The sequence below is a fragment of the Oncorhynchus gorbuscha genome, unplaced genomic scaffold, assembly GCF_021184085.1.
Source record: "Oncorhynchus gorbuscha isolate QuinsamMale2020 ecotype Even-year unplaced genomic scaffold, OgorEven_v1.0 Un_scaffold_5670, whole genome shotgun sequence".
Taxonomy (NCBI): domain Eukaryota; kingdom Metazoa; phylum Chordata; class Actinopteri; order Salmoniformes; family Salmonidae; genus Oncorhynchus; species Oncorhynchus gorbuscha.
In genome coordinates, this window is record NW_025749425.1 from 7,501 (window position 1) to 24,958 (window position 17,458).

Here is a 17,458-nt window from a genome sequence, read left to right on the forward strand (position 1 = left end):
CTGAGGATAGGAGTGTATTGTAAGATAAGAGATAAGAGAGAACCCTGAGGATAGGAGTGTATTGTAAGATAAGAGATAAGAGAGAACCCTGAGGATAGGAGTGTATTGTAAGATAAGAGAGAACCCTGAGGATAGGAGTGTATTGTAAGATAAGAGTGAACCCTGAGGATAGGAGTGTATTGTAAGATAAGAGATAAGAGTGAACCCTGAGGATAGGAGTGTATTGTAAGATAAGAGAGAACCCTGAGGATAGGAGTGTATTGTAAGATAAGAGATAAGAGAGAACCCTGAGGATAGGAGTGTATTGTAAGATAAGAGAGAACCCTGAGGATAGGAGTGTATTGTAAGATAAGAGTGAACCCTGAGGATAGGAGTGTATTGTAAGATAAGAGTGAACCCTGAGGATAGGAGTGTATTGTAAGATAAGAGAGAACCCTGAGGATAGGAGTGTATTGTAAGATAAGAGATAAGAGTGAACCCTGAGGATAGGAGTGTATTGTAAGATAAGAGATAAGAGAGAACCCTGAGGATAGGAGTGTATTGTAAGATAAGAGAGAACCCTGAGGATAGGAGTGTATTGTAAGATAAGAGAGAACCCTGAGGATAGGAGTGTATTGTAAGATAAGAGATAAGAGTGAACCCTGAGGATAGGAGTGTATTGTAAGATAAGAGTGAACCCTGAGGATAGGAGTGTATTGTAAGATAAGAGAGAACCCTGAGGATAGGAGTGTATTGTAAGATAAGAGTGAACCCTGAGGATAGGAGTGTATTGTAAGATAAGAGTGAACCCTGAGGATAGGAGTGTATTGTAAGATAAGAGTGAACCCTGAGGATAGGAGTGTATTGTAAGATAAGAGTGAACCCTGAGGATAGGAGTGTATTGTAAGATAAGAGAGAACCCTGAGGATAGGAGTGTATTGTAAGATAAGAGAGAACCCTGAGGATAGGAGTGTATTGTAAGATAAGAGTGAACCCTGAGGATAGGAGTGTATTGTAAGATAAGAGAGAACCCTGAGGATAGGAGTGTATTGTAAGATAAGAGATAAGAGTGAACCCTGAGGATAGGTGTGTATTGTAAGATAAGAGAGAACCCTGAGGATAGGAGTGTATTGTAAGATAAGAGAGAACCCTGAGGATAGGAGTGTATTGTAAGATAAGAGAGAACCCTGAGGATAGGAGTGTATTGTAAGATAAGAGAGAACCCTGAGGATAGGAGTGTATTGTAAGATAAGAGATAAGAGAGAACCCTGAGGATAGGAGTGTATTGTAAGATAAGAGAGAACCCTGAGGATAGGAGTGTATTGTAAGATAAGAGAGAACCCTGAGGATAGGGGTGTATTGTAAGATAAGAGAGAACCCTGAGGATAGGAGTGTATTGTAAGATAAGAGATAAGAGAGAACCCTGAGGATAGGAGTGTATTGTAAGATAAGAGAGAACCCTGAGGATAGGAGTGTATTGTAAGATAAGAGATAAGAGTGAACCCTGAGGATAGGTGTGTATTGTAAGATAAGAGAGAACCCTGAGGATAGGAGTGTATTGTAAGATAAGAGTGAACCCTGAGGATAGGAGTGTATTGTAAGATAAGAGTGAACCCTGAGGATAGGAGTGTATTGTAAGATAAGAGATAAGAGTGAACCCTGAGGATAGGAGTGTATTGTAAGATAAGAGTGAACCCTGAGGATAGGAGTGTATTGTAAGATAAGAGTGAACCCTGAGGATAGGAGTGTATTGTAAGATAAGAGATAAGAGTGAACCCTGAGGATAGGAGTGTATTGTAAGATAAGAGTGAACCCTGAGGATAGGAGTGTATTGTAAGATAAGAGTGAACCCTGAGGATAGGAGTGTATTGTAAGATAAGAGTGAACCCTGAGGATAGGAGTGTATTGTAAGATAAGAGAGAACCCTGAGGATAGGAGTGTATTGTAAGATAAGAGAGAACCCTGAGGATAGGAGTGTATTGTAAGATAAGAGTGAACCCTGAGGATAGGAGTGTATTGTAAGATAAGAGAGAACCCTGAGGATAGGAGTGTATTGTAAGATAAGAGATAAGAGTGAACCCTGAGGATAGGTGTGTATTGTAAGATAAGAGAGAACCCTGAGGATAGGAGTGTATTGTAAGATAAGAGTGAACCCTGAGGATAGGAGTGTATTGTAAGATAAGAGTGAACCCTGAGGATAGGAGTGTATTGTAAGATAAGAGATAAGAGTGAACCCTGAGGATAGGAGTGTATTGTAAGATAAGAGTGAACCCTGAGGATAGGAGTGTATTGTAAGATAAGAGATAAGAGTGAACCCTGAGGATAGGAGTGTATTGTAATATAAGAGAGAACCCTGAGGATAGGAGTGTATTGTAAGATAAGAGATAAGAGTGAACCCTGAGGATAGGTGTGTATTGTAAGATAAGAGAGAACCCTGAGGATAGGAGTGTATTGTAAGATAAGAGAGAACCCTGAGGATAGGAGTGTATTGTAAGATAAGAGATAAGAGAGAACCCTGAGGATAGGAGTGTATTGTAAGATAAGAGAGAACCCTGAGGATAGGAGTGTATTGTAAGATAAGAGAGAACCCTGAGGATAGGGGTGTATTGTAAGATAAGAGAGAACCCTGAGGATAGGAGTGTATTGTAAGATAAGAGAGAACCCTGAGGATAGGAGTGTATTGTAAGATAAGAGAGAACCCTGAGGATAGGAGTGTATTGTAAGATAAGAGATAAGAGAGAACCCTGAGGATAGGAGTGTATTGTAAGATAAGAGAGAACCCTGAGGATAGGAGTGTATTGTAAGATAAGAGAGAACCCTGAGGATAGGGGTGTATTGTAAGATAAGAGAGAACCCTGAGGATAGGAGTGTATTGTAAGATAAGAGATAAGAGAGAACCCTGAGGATAGGAGTGTATTGTAAGATAAGAGAGAACCCTGAGGATAGGAGTGTATTGTAAGATAAGAGATAAGAGTGAACCCTGAGGATAGGTGTGTATTGTAAGATAAGAGAGAACCCTGAGGATAGGAGTGTATTGTAAGATAAGAGTGAACCCTGAGGATAGGAGTGTATTGTAAGATAAGAGTGAACCCTGAGGATAGGAGTGTATTGTAAGATAAGAGATAAGAGTGAACCCTGAGGATAGGAGTGTATTGTAAGATAAGAGTGAACCCTGAGGATAGGAGTGTATTGTAAGATAAGAGTGAACCCTGAGGATAGGAGTGTATTGTAAGATAAGAGATAAGAGTGAACCCTGAGGATAGGAGTGTATTGTAAGATAAGAGTGAACCCTGAGGATAGGAGTGTATTGTAAGATAAGAGTGAACCCTGAGGATAGGAGTGTATTGTAAGATAAGAGTGAACCCTGAGGATAGGAGTGTATTGTAAGATAAGAGAGAACCCTGAGGATAGGAGTGTATTGTAAGATAAGAGAGAACCCTGAGGATAGGAGTGTATTGTAAGATAAGAGTGAACCCTGAGGATAGGAGTGTATTGTAAGATAAGAGAGAACCCTGAGGATAGGAGTGTATTGTAAGATAAGAGATAAGAGTGAACCCTGAGGATAGGTGTGTATTGTAAGATAAGAGAGAACCCTGAGGATAGGAGTGTATTGTAAGATAAGAGTGAACCCTGAGGATAGGAGTGTATTGTAAGATAAGAGTGAACCCTGAGGATAGGAGTGTATTGTAAGATAAGAGATAAGAGTGAACCCTGAGGATAGGAGTGTATTGTAAGATAAGAGTGAACCCTGAGGATAGGAGTGTATTGTAAGATAAGAGATAAGAGTGAACCCTGAGGATAGGAGTGTATTGTAATATAAGAGAGAACCCTGAGGATAGGAGTGTATTGTAAGATAAGAGATAAGAGTGAACCCTGAGGATAGGTGTGTATTGTAAGATAAGAGAGAACCCTGAGGATAGGAGTGTATTGTAAGATAAGAGATAAGAGTGAACCCTGAGGATAGGTGTGTATTGTAAGATAAGAGAGAACCCTGAGGATAGGAGTGTATTGTAAGATAAGAGAGAACCCTGAGGATAGGAGTGTATTGTAAGATAAGAGAGAACCCTGAGGATAGGAGTGTATTGTAAGATAAGAGAGAACCCTGAGGATAGGAGTGTATTGTAAGATAAGAGATAAGAGAGAACCCTGAGGATAGGAGTGTATTGTAAGATAAGAGAGAACCCTGAGGATAGGAGTGTATTGTAAGATAAGAGAGAACCCTGAGGATAGGAGTGTATTGTAAGATAAGAGATAAGAGAGAACCCTGAGGATAGGAGTGTATTGTAAGATAAGAGAGAACCCTGAGGATAGGAGTGTATTGTAAGATAAGAGATAAGAGAGAACCCTGAGGATAGGAGTGTATTGTAAGATAAGAGAGAACCCTGAGGATAGGAGTGTATTGTAAGATAAGAGATAAGAGTGAACCCTGAGGATAGGTGTGTATTGTAAGATAAGAGAGAACCCTGAGGATAGGAGTGTATTGTAAGATAAGAGTGAACCCTGAGGATAGGAGTGTATTGTAAGATAAGAGTGAACCCTGAGGATAGGAGTGTATTGTAAGATAAGAGATAAGAGTGAACCCTGAGGATAGGAGTGTATTGTAAGATAAGAGTGAACCCTGAGGATAGGAGTGTATTGTAAGATAAGAGTGAACCCTGAGGATAGGAGTGTATTGTAAGATAAGAGATAAGAGTGAACCCTGAGGATAGGAGTGTATTGTAAGATAAGAGTGAACCCTGAGGATAGGAGTGTATTGTAAGATAAGAGTGAACCCTGAGGATAGGAGTGTATTGTAAGATAAGAGTGAACCCTGAGGATAGGAGTGTATTGTAAGATAAGAGAGAACCCTGAGGATAGGAGTGTATTGTAAGATAAGAGAGAACCCTGAGGATAGGAGTGTATTGTAAGATAAGAGTGAACCCTGAGGATAGGAGTGTATTGTAAGATAAGAGAGAACCCTGAGGATAGGAGTGTATTGTAAGATAAGAGATAAGAGTGAACCCTGAGGATAGGTGTGTATTGTAAGATAAGAGAGAACCCTGAGGATAGGAGTGTATTGTAAGATAAGAGTGAACCCTGAGGATAGGAGTGTATTGTAAGATAAGAGTGAACCCTGAGGATAGGAGTGTATTGTAAGATAAGAGATAAGAGTGAACCCTGAGGATAGGAGTGTATTGTAAGATAAGAGTGAACCCTGAGGATAGGAGTGTATTGTAAGATAAGAGATAAGAGTGAACCCTGAGGATAGGAGTGTATTGTAATATAAGAGAGAACCCTGAGGATAGGAGTGTATTGTAAGATAAGAGATAAGAGTGAACCCTGAGGATAGGAGTGTATTGTAAGATAAGAGTGAACCCTGAGGATAGGAGTGTATTGTAAGATAAGAGATAAGAGAGAACCCTGAGGATAGGAGTGTATTGTAAGATAAGAGTGAACCCTGAGGATAGGAGTGTATTGTAAGATAAGAGTGAACCCTGAGGATAGGAGTGTATTGTAAGATAAGAGTGAACCCTGAGGATAGGAGTGTATTGTAAGATAAGAGATAAGAGTGAACCCTGAGGATAGGAGTGTATTGTAAGATAAGAGTGAACCCTGAGGATAGGAGTGTATTGTAAGATAAGAGTGAACCCTGAGGATAGGAGTGTATTGTAAGATAAGAGAGAACCCTGAGGATAGGAGTGTATTGTAAGATAAGAGAGAACCCTGAGGATAGGAGTGTATTGTAAGATAAGAGATAAGAGAGAACCCTGAGGATAGGAGTGTATTGTAAGATAAGAGAGAACCCTGAGGATAGGAGTGTATTGTAAGATAAGAGATAAGAGTGAACCCTGAGGATAGGTGTGTATTGTAAGATAAGAGAGAACCCTGAGGATAGGAGTGTATTGTAAGATAAGAGTGAACCCTGAGGATAGGAGTGTATTGTAAGATAAGAGTGAACCCTGAGGATAGGAGTGTATTGTAAGATAAGAGATAAGAGTGAACCCTGAGGATAGGAGTGTATTGTAAGATAAGAGTGAACCCTGAGGATAGGAGTGTATTGTAAGATAAGAGTGAACCCTGAGGATAGGAGTGTATTGTAAGATAAGAGATAAGAGTGAACCCTGAGGATAGGAGTGTATTGTAAGATAAGAGTGAACCCTGAGGATAGGAGTGTATTGTAAGATAAGAGTGAACCCTGAGGATAGGAGTGTATTGTAAGATAAGAGTGAACCCTGAGGATAGGAGTGTATTGTAAGATAAGAGAGAACCCTGAGGATAGGAGTGTATTGTAAGATAAGAGAGAACCCTGAGGATAGGAGTGTATTGTAAGATAAGAGTGAACCCTGAGGATAGGAGTGTATTGTAAGATAAGAGAGAACCCTGAGGATAGGAGTGTATTGTAAGATAAGAGATAAGAGTGAACCCTGAGGATAGGTGTGTATTGTAAGATAAGAGAGAACCCTGAGGATAGGAGTGTATTGTAAGATAAGAGTGAACCCTGAGGATAGGAGTGTATTGTAAGATAAGAGTGAACCCTGAGGATAGGAGTGTATTGTAAGATAAGAGATAAGAGTGAACCCTGAGGATAGGAGTGTATTGTAAGATAAGAGTGAACCCTGAGGATAGGAGTGTATTGTAAGATAAGAGATAAGAGTGAACCCTGAGGATAGGAGTGTATTGTAATATAAGAGAGAACCCTGAGGATAGGAGTGTATTGTAAGATAAGAGATAAGAGTGAACCCTGAGGATAGGAGTGTATTGTAAGATAAGAGTGAACCCTGAGGATAGGAGTGTATTGTAAGATAAGAGATAAGAGAGAACCCTGAGGATAGGAGTGTATTGTAAGATAAGAGTGAACCCTGAGGATAGGAGTGTATTGTAAGATAAGAGTGAACCCTGAGGATAGGAGTGTATTGTAAGATAAGAGTGAACCCTGAGGATAGGAGTGTATTGTAAGATAAGAGATAAGAGTGAACCCTGAGGATAGGAGTGTATTGTAAGATAAGAGTGAACCCTGAGGATAGGAGTGTATTGTAAGATAAGAGTGAACCCTGAGGATAGGAGTGTATTGTAAGATAAGAGAGAACCCTGAGGATAGGAGTGTATTGTAAGATAAGAGAGAACCCTGAGGATAGGAGTGTATTGTAAGATAAGAGATAAGAGAGAACCCTGAGGATAGGAGTGTATTGTAAGATAAGAGATAAGAGAGAACCCTGAGGATAGGAGTGTATTGTAAGATAAGAGATAAGAGAGAACCCTGAGGATAGGAGTGTATTGTAAGATAAGAGAGAACCCTGAGGATAGGAGTGTATTGTAAGATAAGAGAGAACCCTGAGGATAGGAGTGTATTGTAAGATAAGAGATAAGAGTGAACCCTGAGGATAGGAGTGTATTGTAAGATAAGAGTGAACCCTGAGGATAGGAGTGTATTGTAAGATAAGAGAGAACCCTGAGGATAGGAGTGTATTGTAAGATAAGAGTGAACCCTGAGGATAGGAGTGTATTGTAAGATAAGAGTGAACCCTGAGGATAGGAGTGTATTGTAAGATAAGAGTGAACCCTGAGGATAGGAGTGTATTGTAAGATAAGAGTGAACCCTGAGGATAGGAGTGTATTGTAAGATAAGAGAGAACCCTGAGGATAGGAGTGTATTGTAAGATAAGAGATAAGAGAGAACCCTGAGGATAGGAGTGTATTGTAAGATAAGAGAGAACCCTGAGGATAGGAGTGTATTGTAAGATAAGAGTGAACCCTGAGGATAGGAGTGTATTGTAAGATAAGAGATAAGAGTGAACCCTGAGGATAGGAGTGTATTGTAAGATAAGAGAGAACCCTGAGGATAGGAGTGTATTGTAAGATAAGAGTGAACCCTGAGGATAGGAGTGTATTGTAAGATAAGAGATAAGAGTGAACCCTGAGGATAGGGAGTGTATTGTAAGATAAGAGAGAACCCTGAGGATAGGAGTGTATTGTAAGATAAGAGATAAGAGAGAACCCTGAGGATAGGAGTGTATTGTAAGATAAGAGAGAACCCTGAGGATAGGAGTGTATTGTAAGATAAGAGAGAACCCTGAGGATAGGAGTGTATTGTAAGATAAGAGATAAGAGAGAACCCTGAGGATAGGAGTGTATTGTAAGATAAGAGAGAACCCTGAGGATAGGAGTGTATTGTAAGATAAGAGATAAGAGAGAACCCTGAGGATAGGAGTGTATTGTAAGATAAGAGAGAACCCTGAGGATAGGAGTGTATTGTAAGATAAGAGAGAACCCTGAGGATAGGAGTGTATTGTAAGATAAGAGAGAACCCTGAGGATAGGAGTGTATTGTAAGATAAGAGAGAACCCTGAGGATAGGAGTGTATTACCTTCTTCCTCTCCATTCGTTCAGCCTCCTCTTTCTCAAAGTGTTTCTCTCTCTCCGTCCTCACTCGCTCTGCCTCCTCCTTCTTACGACTCTCCTCCTCTCTCTGAGAACACACAGAGAGAGAGAGACAGAGAGGGGAGAGAGAGAGGGAGGGGGAGAGAGAGAGAGAGAGAGACAGAGGGGGGAGAGAGAGGGAGAGGGAGGGTGGGGGAGAGAGAGAGAGAGAGAGAGAGAGAGAGAGAGAGAGAGAGAGAGAGACAGAGAGGGGGGGAGAGAGAGAGACAGAGAGAGAGACAGAGGGGGTGGGGGGGAGAGAGAGAGAGGGAGAGGTTGGGTGGGGAGAGAGAGAGAGAGAGAGAGACAGTGGGGGGAGAGAGAGGGAGGGGAGGGTGGGGGAGAGAGAGAGAGAGAGAGAGAGAGAGAGAGAGAGAGAGAGAGAGAGAGAGAGAGAGAGACAGGGGGGGGGGGGAGAGAGGGAGGGAGAGGGTGGGTGGGGGAGAGAGGGAGAGAGAGGTAGAGGGTGGGTGGGGGAGAGAGGGAGGGAGAGTGTGGGAGGGGAGAGAGAGAGGGGGGAGAGAGAGAGAAAAGGAAGGCCACTAAATGTCCATGAATTCTCATTCTATAAAAACTATTCCCCTTCATCGACTCCATTAGTGTGTTCCCATTTATCTGACCTGTTTCTGCCGTCTCTCCTCCACCTCTCGTCTCTCGTCTTCCTCCCTCCTTATCTTCTCCTTCACCTGCCTCTCTTCCTCTCTCTCCCTCTGTTCCTCTTCTCTCTCCCTCTGTTCCCGGGCTTGTCTACGTTTCTCTGCCAGGATTCGAACTGCGTCCTCTGCGTCTGTGGTGACAGCTGTAGGCCTTTGGGCTGTGGGACTGCCCACACACTCTATAAACACACACACACACACACACCTGTCACGTGGCTGTACGATTGCTGTGATGTGGACGATTCACCAAAACAGTTTGAAACAAGCAGAATGATGAACTGTCCTCAGGTTGTAGCAGCAATAACACAACACAGTGCTGCTGTGTGGCTAGTTCTGTCTGTCTGCTGTGTGGCTAGTTCTGTCTGTCTGTCTGCTGTGTGGCTAGTTCTGTCTGTCTGCTGCTGTGTGGCTAGTTCTGTCTGTCTGCTGCTGTGTGGCTAGTTCTGTCTGTCTGTCTGCTGTGTGGCTAGTTCTGTCTGTCTGCTGCTGTGTGGCTAGTTCTGTCTGTCTGCTGCTGTGTGGCTAGTTCTGTCTGTCTGTCTGCTGTGTGGCTAGTTCTGTCTGTCTGTCTGCTGTGTGACTAGTTCTGTCTGTCTGTCTGCTGTGTGGCTAGTTCTGTCTGTCTGTCTGCTGTGTGGCTAGTTCTGTCTGTCTGTCTGCTGTGTGGCTAGTTCTGTCTGTCTGTCTGCTGTGTGGCTAGTTCTGTCTGTCTGCTGCTGTGTGGCTAGTTCTGTCTGTCTGCTGTGTGGCTAGTTCTGTCTGTCTGCTGTGTGGCTAGTTCTGTCTGTCTGCTGCTGTGTGGCTAGTTCTGTCTGTCTACTGCTGTGTGGCTAGTTCTGTCTGTCTGCTGCTGTGTGGCTAGTTCTGTCTGTCTGCTGCTGTGTGGCTAGTTCTGTCTGTCTGCTGCTGTGTGGCTAGTTCTGTCTGTCTGCTGTGTGGCTAGTTCTATCTGTCTGCTGTGTGGCTAGTTCTGTCTGTCTGCTGCTGTGTGGCTAGTTCTGTCTGTCTGCTGCTGTGTGGCTAGTTCTGTCTGTCTGCTGCTGTGTGGCTAGTTCTGTCTGTCTGTCTGCTGTGTGGCTAGTTCTGTCTGTCTGTCTGCTGTGTGGCTAGTTCTGTCTGTCTGTCTGCTGTGTGACTAGTTCTGTCTGTCTGTCTGCTGTGTGGCTAGTTCTGTCTGTCTGTCTGCTGTGTGGCTAGTTCTGTCTGTCTGTCTGCTGTGTGGCTAGTTCTGTCTGTCTGTCTGCTGTGTGGCTAGTTCTGTCTGTCTGCTGCTGTGTGGCTAGTTCTGTCTGTCTGCTGCTGTGTGGCTAGTTCTGTCTGTCTGCTGTGTGGCTAGTTCTGTCTGTCTGCTGCTGTGTGGCTAGTTCTGTCTGTCTACTGCTGTGTGGCTAGTTCTGTCTGTCTGCTGCTGTGTGGCTAGTTCTGTCTGTCTGCTGCTGTGTGGCTAGTTCTGTCTGTCTGCTGCTGTGTGGCTAGTTCTGTCTGTCTGCTGCTGTGTGGCTAGTTCTGTCTGTCTGCTGTGTGGCTAGTTCTATCTGTCTGCTGTGTGGCTAGTTCTGTCTGTCTGTCTGCTGTGTGGCTAGTTCTGTCTGTCTGCTGCTGTGTGGCTAGTTCTGTCTGTCTGTCTGCTGTGTGGCTAGTTCTGTCTGTCTGCTGCTGTGTGGCTAGTTCTGTCTGTCTGTCTGCTGTGTGGCTAGTTCTGTCTGTCTGCTGCTGTGTGGCTAGTTCTGTCTGTCTGTCTGCTGTGTGGCTAGTTCTGTCTGTCTGCTGCTGTGTGGCTAGTTCTGTCTGTCTGTCTGCTGTGTGGCTAGTTCTGTCTGCCTGCTGCTGTGTGGCTAGTTCTGTCTGTCTGCTGCTGTGTGGCTAGTTCTGTCTGTCTGCTGCTGTGTGGCTAGTTCTGTCTGTCTGCTGCTGTGTGGCTAGTTCTGTCTGTCTGCTGCTGTGTGGCTAGTTCTGTATGTCTGCTGTGTGGCTAGTTCTGTCTGTCTGCTGTGTGGCTAGTTCTGTCTGTCTGCTGCTGTGTGGCTAGTTCTGTCTGTCTGTCTGCTGTGTGGCTAGTTCTGTCTGTCTGCTGCTGTGTGGCTAGTTCTGTCTGTCTGTCTGCTGTGTGGCTTGTTCTGTCTGTCTGCTGTGTGGCTAGTTCTGTCTGTCTGCTGTGTGGCTTGTTCTGTCTGTCTGCTGTGTGGCTTGTTCTGTCTGTCTGCTGCTGTGTGGCTAGTTCTGTCTGTCTGTCTGCTGTGTGGCTAGTTCTGTCTGCCTGCTGCTGTGTGGTTAGTTCTGTCTGTCTGTCTGCTGTGTGGCTAGTTCTGTCTGTCTGCTGCTGTGTGGCTAGTTCTGTCTGTCTGCTGCTGTGTGGCTAGTTCTGTCTGTCTGCTGCTGTGTGGCTAGTTCTGTATGTCTGCTGTGTGGCTAGTTCTGTCTGTCTGCTGTGTGGCTAGTTCTGTCTGTCTGTCTGCTGTGTGGCTAGTTCTGTCTGTCTGTCTGCTGTGTGGCTAGTTCTGTCTGTCTGCTGCTGTGTGGCTAGTTCTGTCTGTCTGCTGTGTGGCTTGTTCTGTCTGTCTGTCTGCTGTGTGGCTAGTTCTGTCTGTCTGCTGTGTGGCTTGTTCTGTCTGTCTGTCTGCTGTGTGGCTAGTTCTGTCTGTCTGTCTGCTGTGTGGCTAGTTCTGTCTGTCTGCTGCTGTGTCTGTCTGTCTGCTGCTGTGTGGCTAGTTCTGTCTACTGCTGCTGTGTGGCTAGTTCTGTCTGTCTACTGCTGTGTGGCTAGTTCTGTCTGTCTGCTGCTGTGTGGCTAGTTCTGTCTGTCTGCTGCTATGTGGCTAATTCTGTCTGTCTGCTGCTGTGTGGCTAATTCTGTCTGTCTGCTGCTGTGTGGCTAGTTCTGTCTGTCTATCTGCTGTGTGGCTAGTTCTGTCTGTCTGCTGCTGTGTGGCTAGTTCTGTCTGTCTGTCTGCTGTGTGGCTAGTTCTGTCTGTCTGCTGCTGTGTGGCTAGTTCTGTCTGTCTGCTGCTGTGTGGCTAGTTCTGTCTGTCTACTGCTGTGTGGCTAGTTCTGTCTGTCTGGTGTGTGGCTAGTTCTGTCTACTGCTGTGTGGCTAGTTTTGTCTACTGCTGTGTGGCTAGTTTTGTCTACTGCTGTGTGGCTAGTTCTATCTACTGCTGTGTGGCTAGTTCTATCTGTCTGCTGTGTGGCTAGTTCTGTCTGTCTGCTGTGTGGCTAGTTCTGTCTGTCTGCTGTGTGGCTAGTTCTGTCTGTCTGCTGCTGTGTGGCTAGTTCTGTCTGTCTACTGCTGTGTCTGTCTGTCTGTCTGTCTACTGCTGTGTCTGTGTGTACTACTGTGTCTGTGTGTACTACTGTGACTGTGTGTACTACTGTGTCTGTGTATCTGTGTATACTACTGTGTCTGTGTATCTGTGTATACTACTGTGTCTGTGTATCTGTGTATACTACTGTGTCTGTGTATCTGTGTATACTACTGTGTCTGTGTGTCTGTGTGTACTACTGTGTCTGCGTGTCTGTGTGTCTGTGTGTACTACTGTGTCTGTGTGTCTGTGTGTACTACTGTGCCTGTGTGTCTGTGTGTACTACTGTGCCTGTGTGTCTGTGTGTACTACTGTGCCTGTGTATCTGTGTGTACTACTGTGCCTGTGTATCTGTGTGTACTCCTGTGTCTGTGTGTCTGTGTGTACTACTGTGTCTGTGTGTACTACTGTGTCTGTGTGTACTACTGTGTGTCTGTGTGTACTACTGTGTCTGTGTGTCTGTGTGTACTACTGTGCCTGCTAGTTCTGTCTGTCTGCTGCTGTGTGGCTAGTTCTGTATGTCTGCTGTGTGGCTAGTTCTGTCTGTCTGCTGTGTGGCTAGTTCTGTCTGTCTGCTGTGTGGCTTGTTCTGTCTGTCTGCTGTGTGGCTTGTTCTGTCTGTCTGCTGCTGTGTGGCTAGTTCTGTCTGTCTGTCTGCTGTGTGGCTAGTTCTGTCTGCCTGCTGCTGTGTGGCTAGTTCTGTCTGTCTGTCTGCTGTGTGGCTAGTTCTGTCTGTCTGCTGCTGTGTGGCTAGTTCTGTCTGTCTGCTGCTGTGTGGCTAGTTCTGTATGTCTGCTGTGTGGCTAGTTCTGTCTGTCTGCTGTGTGGCTAGTTCTGTCTGTCTGTCTGCTGTGTGGCTAGTTCTGTCTGTCTGTCTGCTGTGTGGCTAGTTCTGTCTGTCTGCTGCTGTGTGGCTAGTTCTGTCTGTCTGCTGTGTGGCTTGTTCTGTCTGTCTGTCTGCTGTGTGGCTAGTTCTGTCTGTCTGCTGTGTGGCTTGTTCTGTCTGTCTGTCTGCTGTGTGGCTAGTTCTGTCTGTCTGTCTGCTGTGTGGCTAGTTCTGTCTGTCTGCTGCTGTGTCTGTCTGTCTGCTGCTGTGTGGCTAGTTCTGTCTACTGCTGCTGTGTGGCTAGTTCTGTCTGTCTACTGCTGTGTGGCTAGTTCTGTCTGTCTACTGCTGTGTGGCTAGTTCTGTCTGTCTGCTGCTGTGTGGCTAGTTCTGTCTGTCTGCTGCTATGTGGCTAATTCTGTCTGTCTGCTGCTGTGTGGCTAATTCTGTCTGTCTGCTGCTGTGTGGCTAGTTCTGTCTGTCTATCTGCTGTGTGGCTAGTTCTGTCTGTCTGCTGCTGTGTGGCTAGTTCTGTCTGTCTGTCTGCTGTGTGGCTAGTTCTGTCTGTCTGCTGCTGTGTGGCTAGTTCTGTCTGTCTGCTGCTGTGTGGCTAGTTCTGTCTGTCTACTGCTGTGTGGCTAGTTCTGTCTGTCTGGTGTGTGGCTAGTTCTGTCTACTGCTGTGTGGCTAGTTTTGTCTACTGCTGTGTGGCTAGTTTTGTCTACTGCTGTGTGGCTAGTTCTATCTACTGCTGTGTGGCTAGTTCTATCTGTCTGCTGTGTGGCTAGTTCTGTCTGTCTGCTGTGTGGCTAGTTCTGTCTGTCTGCTGTGTGGCTAGTTCTGTCTGTCTGCTGCTGTGTGGCTAGTTCTGTCTGTCTACTGCTGTGTCTGTCTGTCTGTCTGTCTACTGCTGTGTCTGTGTGTACTACTGTGTCTGTGTGTACTACTGTGACTGTGTGTACTACTGTGTCTGTGTATCTGTGTATACTACTGTGTCTGTGTATCTGTGTATACTACTGTGTCTGTGTATCTGTGTATACTACTGTGTCTGTGTGTCTGTGTGTACTACTGTGTCTGCGTGTCTGTGTGTCTGTGTGTACTACTGTGTCTGTGTGTCTGTGTGTACTACTGTGCCTGTGTGTCTGTGTGTACTACTGTGCCTGTGTGTCTGTGTGTACTACTGTGCCTGTGTATCTGTGTGTACTACTGTGCCTGTGTATCTGTGTGTACTCCTGTGTCTGTGTGTCTGTGTGTACTCCTGTGTCTGTGTGTCTGTGTGTACTCCTGTGTCTGTGTGTCTGTGTGTACTACTGTGTCTGTGTGTACTACTGTGTCTGTGTGTACTACTGTGTGTCTGTGTGTACTACTGTGTCTGTGTGTCTGTGTGTACTACTGTGCCTGTGTGTCTGTGTGTACTACTGTGCCTGTGTGTACTACTGTGCCTGTGTTTGGGCTGGCTCTGGATTGGCCCAGGGTCTGAGGGTGGGGCTGGGAGGGGGTCAGACCCCCGTGGTCTCCCTCAGGTCCTCCTGCTGACTGCGGTCCAATCAGACACAAGGACAGGCCCTCTGGCACCGTCCTACTGGGCCTGAGGTTCCCCACATCCCCCCCACTGGAAGACCACAGCTGCTTGGGGGTGGAGGGGCGAGGGGACGGCTTCTCTCTCTGGGGTGGTCTGGAGGAGGGGGTGAAAGAGGAGATGAAATGGCACCCTGTTCCCTACATAGTGCACTACTTTTATCCAGAGCGTTAGGTTATGACCCACTAACTGTAACAGAGAGATGAGGTCGTTTAGTCTAGTGGCGTAATTTAGAGATATTAGAATTATCTGTTCTCTATGAGCTGCTATTTCCACCAACCTGCCAGGCGAGGGCGCTGTCACTCCACTCTGCTGTTTCTGTGGCGACCGGGACATGTTGGCAGTGGGTGTGGTCAGAGGGGTGTGGCCAGAGGGGGGTGTGGTCAGAGGGGGCGTGGTCAGAGGCATGGAGAGGTTGCTCCAAGACTTTCTGACTGAGTCCCTATTTTTATCCTTACACACACAAATACAGAGAGACACACACGAATGAGGGGTGATAAAGGCCATAAATTAACCAAAGGAACAACTTGTTGAACGTGCCTCAACGTGTACATTTCTTTTTTTAATTTTATTGTCACACATGGTCGTGTGATTTATATATACACTATATATACAAAAGTATGTGGACACCACTTCAAATGAGTGTATTAGGGTCCATAGACCAGGGCCCGTAAGACAGTATAAAGCAGAGTGAGTGGATTCGGCTATTTCAGCCACACCCGTTGCTGACAGGTGTATAAAAATCGAGCACACAGCCATGCAATCTCCATAGACAAACATTGGTAGTAGAATGGTCCTCACTACCGAGTTCCAAACTGCCTCTGGAAGCAACGTCAGCACAACAACTGTTCGTCGGGAGCTTCATAAGACAAATCTGGGTTTGGCAGATGCCAGGAGAACGACACCTGTGCCAATGCATAGTGCCAACTGTAAAGTTTGGTGGAGGAGGAATAATAGTCTGGGGCTGTTTTTCATGATTCAGGCCCCTTAGTTCCAGTGAAGGGAAATCTTAACGCTACAGCATACAATGACATTCTAGACGATTCTGTGCTTCCAACTTTGTGTCAACAGTTTGGGGAAGACTCTTTCCTTTTTCAGCATGACAATTCCCCTGTGCACAAAGTGAGATCCAAACAGAATTTGTTCATCAAGATCAGTGTGGAAGAACTTGACTGACCAGCACAAAGCCCTGACCTCAACCCCATCCACCACTTTTGGGATGAATTGGTTCACCGACTGCGAGCCAGGCCTAATCGCCCAACATCAGTGCCCGACCTCACTAATGCTCGTGGCTGAATGGAAGCAAGTCCCTGCAGCAATGTTCCAACATCTAGTGGAAAGCCTTCCCAGAGGAGTGGAGGCTGTTATAGCAGCAATGATCCAACATCTAGTGGAAAGCCTTCCCAGAAGAGTGGAGGCTGTTATAGCAGCAATGTTCCTACATCTAGTGGAAAGCCTTCCCAGAGGAGTGGAGGCTGTTATAGCAGCAATGTTCCAACATCTAGTGGAAAGCCTTCCCAGAAGAGTGGAGGCTGTTATAGCAGCAATGTTCCAACATCTAGTGGAAAGCCTTCCCAGAAGAGTGGAGGCTGTTATAGCAGCAATGTTCCAACATCTAGTGGAAAGCCTTCCCAGAAGAGTGGAGGCTGTTATAGCAGCAATGTTCCAACATCTAGTGGAAAGCCTTCCCAGAAGAGTGGAGGCTGTTATAGCAGCAATGTTCCAACATCTAGTGGAAAGCCTACCCAGAAGAGTGGAGGCTGTTATAGCAGCAATGTTCCAACATCTAGTGGAAAGCCTTCCCAGAAGACTGGAGGCTGTTATAGCAGCAATGTTCCAACATCTAGTGGAAAGCCTTCCCAGAAGACTGGAGGCTGTTGTAGCAGCAATGTTCCAACATCTAGTGGAAAGTCTTCCCAGAAGAGTGGAGGCTGTTATAGCAGCAATGTTCCAACATCTAGTGGAAAGCCTTCCCAGAAGAGTGGAGGCTGTTATAGCAGCAATGTTCCAACATCTAGTGGAAAGTCTTCCCAGAAGAGTGGAGGCTGTTATAGCAGCAATGTTCCTACATCTAGTGGAAAGCCTTCCCAGAAGAGTGGAGGCTGTTATAGCAGCAATGTTCCAACATCTAGTGGAAAGTCTTCCCAGAAGAGTGGAGGCTGTTATAGCAGCAATGTTCCAACATCTAGTGGAAAGTCTTCCCAGAAGAGTGGAGGCTGTTATAGCAGCAATGTTCCAACATCTAGTGGAAAGTCTTCCCAGAAGAGTGGAGGCTGTTGTAGCAGCAATGTTCCTACATCTAGTGGAAAGCCTTCCCAGAAGAGTGGAGGCTGTTATAGCAGCAATGTTCCAACATCTAGTGGAAAGTCTTCCCAGAAGAGTGGAGGCTGTTATAGCAGCAATGTTCCAACATCTAGTGGAAAGTCTTCCCAGAAGAGTGGAGGCTGTTATAGCAGCAATGTTCCAACATCTAGTGGAAAGTCTTCCCAGAAGACTGGAGGCTGTTATAGCAGCAATGTTCCAACATCTAGTGGAAAGTCTTCCCAGAAGAGTGGAGGCTGTTATAGCAGCAATGTTCCAACATCTAGTGGAAAGCCTTCCCAGAAGAGTGGAGGCTGTTATAGCAGCAATGTTCCAACATCTAGTGGAAAGTCTTCCCAGAAGAGTGCGGGGGCTGTTATAGCAGCAATGATCCAACATCAGTGGAAAGTCTTCCCAGAAG

The 17,458-nt window shown here is 45.5% G+C and overlaps 1 protein-coding gene across 1 annotated transcript in view; it reads right to left on the reverse strand.

Moving 5' to 3' along the window:
* The window catches only part of LOC124029157 (MAP7 domain-containing protein 1-like), a 22,143-nt gene extending 6,999 nt beyond the window's left edge, over nt 1-15,144 (reverse strand). Inside the window, exons 1-4 of the mRNA XM_046340975.1 lie at nt 15,017-15,144; nt 14,600-14,832; nt 8,997-9,211; nt 8,324-8,425 (exon numbers count right to left, since the gene is read on the reverse strand). Coding sequence (XP_046196931.1) covers nt 8,324-8,425; nt 8,997-9,211; nt 14,600-14,832; nt 15,017-15,144 — 678 coding nt within the window. The remainder of the gene's footprint in view (nt 1-8,323; nt 8,426-8,996; nt 9,212-14,599; nt 14,833-15,016) is intronic.
* Between the last annotated feature and the right edge of the window lie 2,314 nt (nt 15,145-17,458).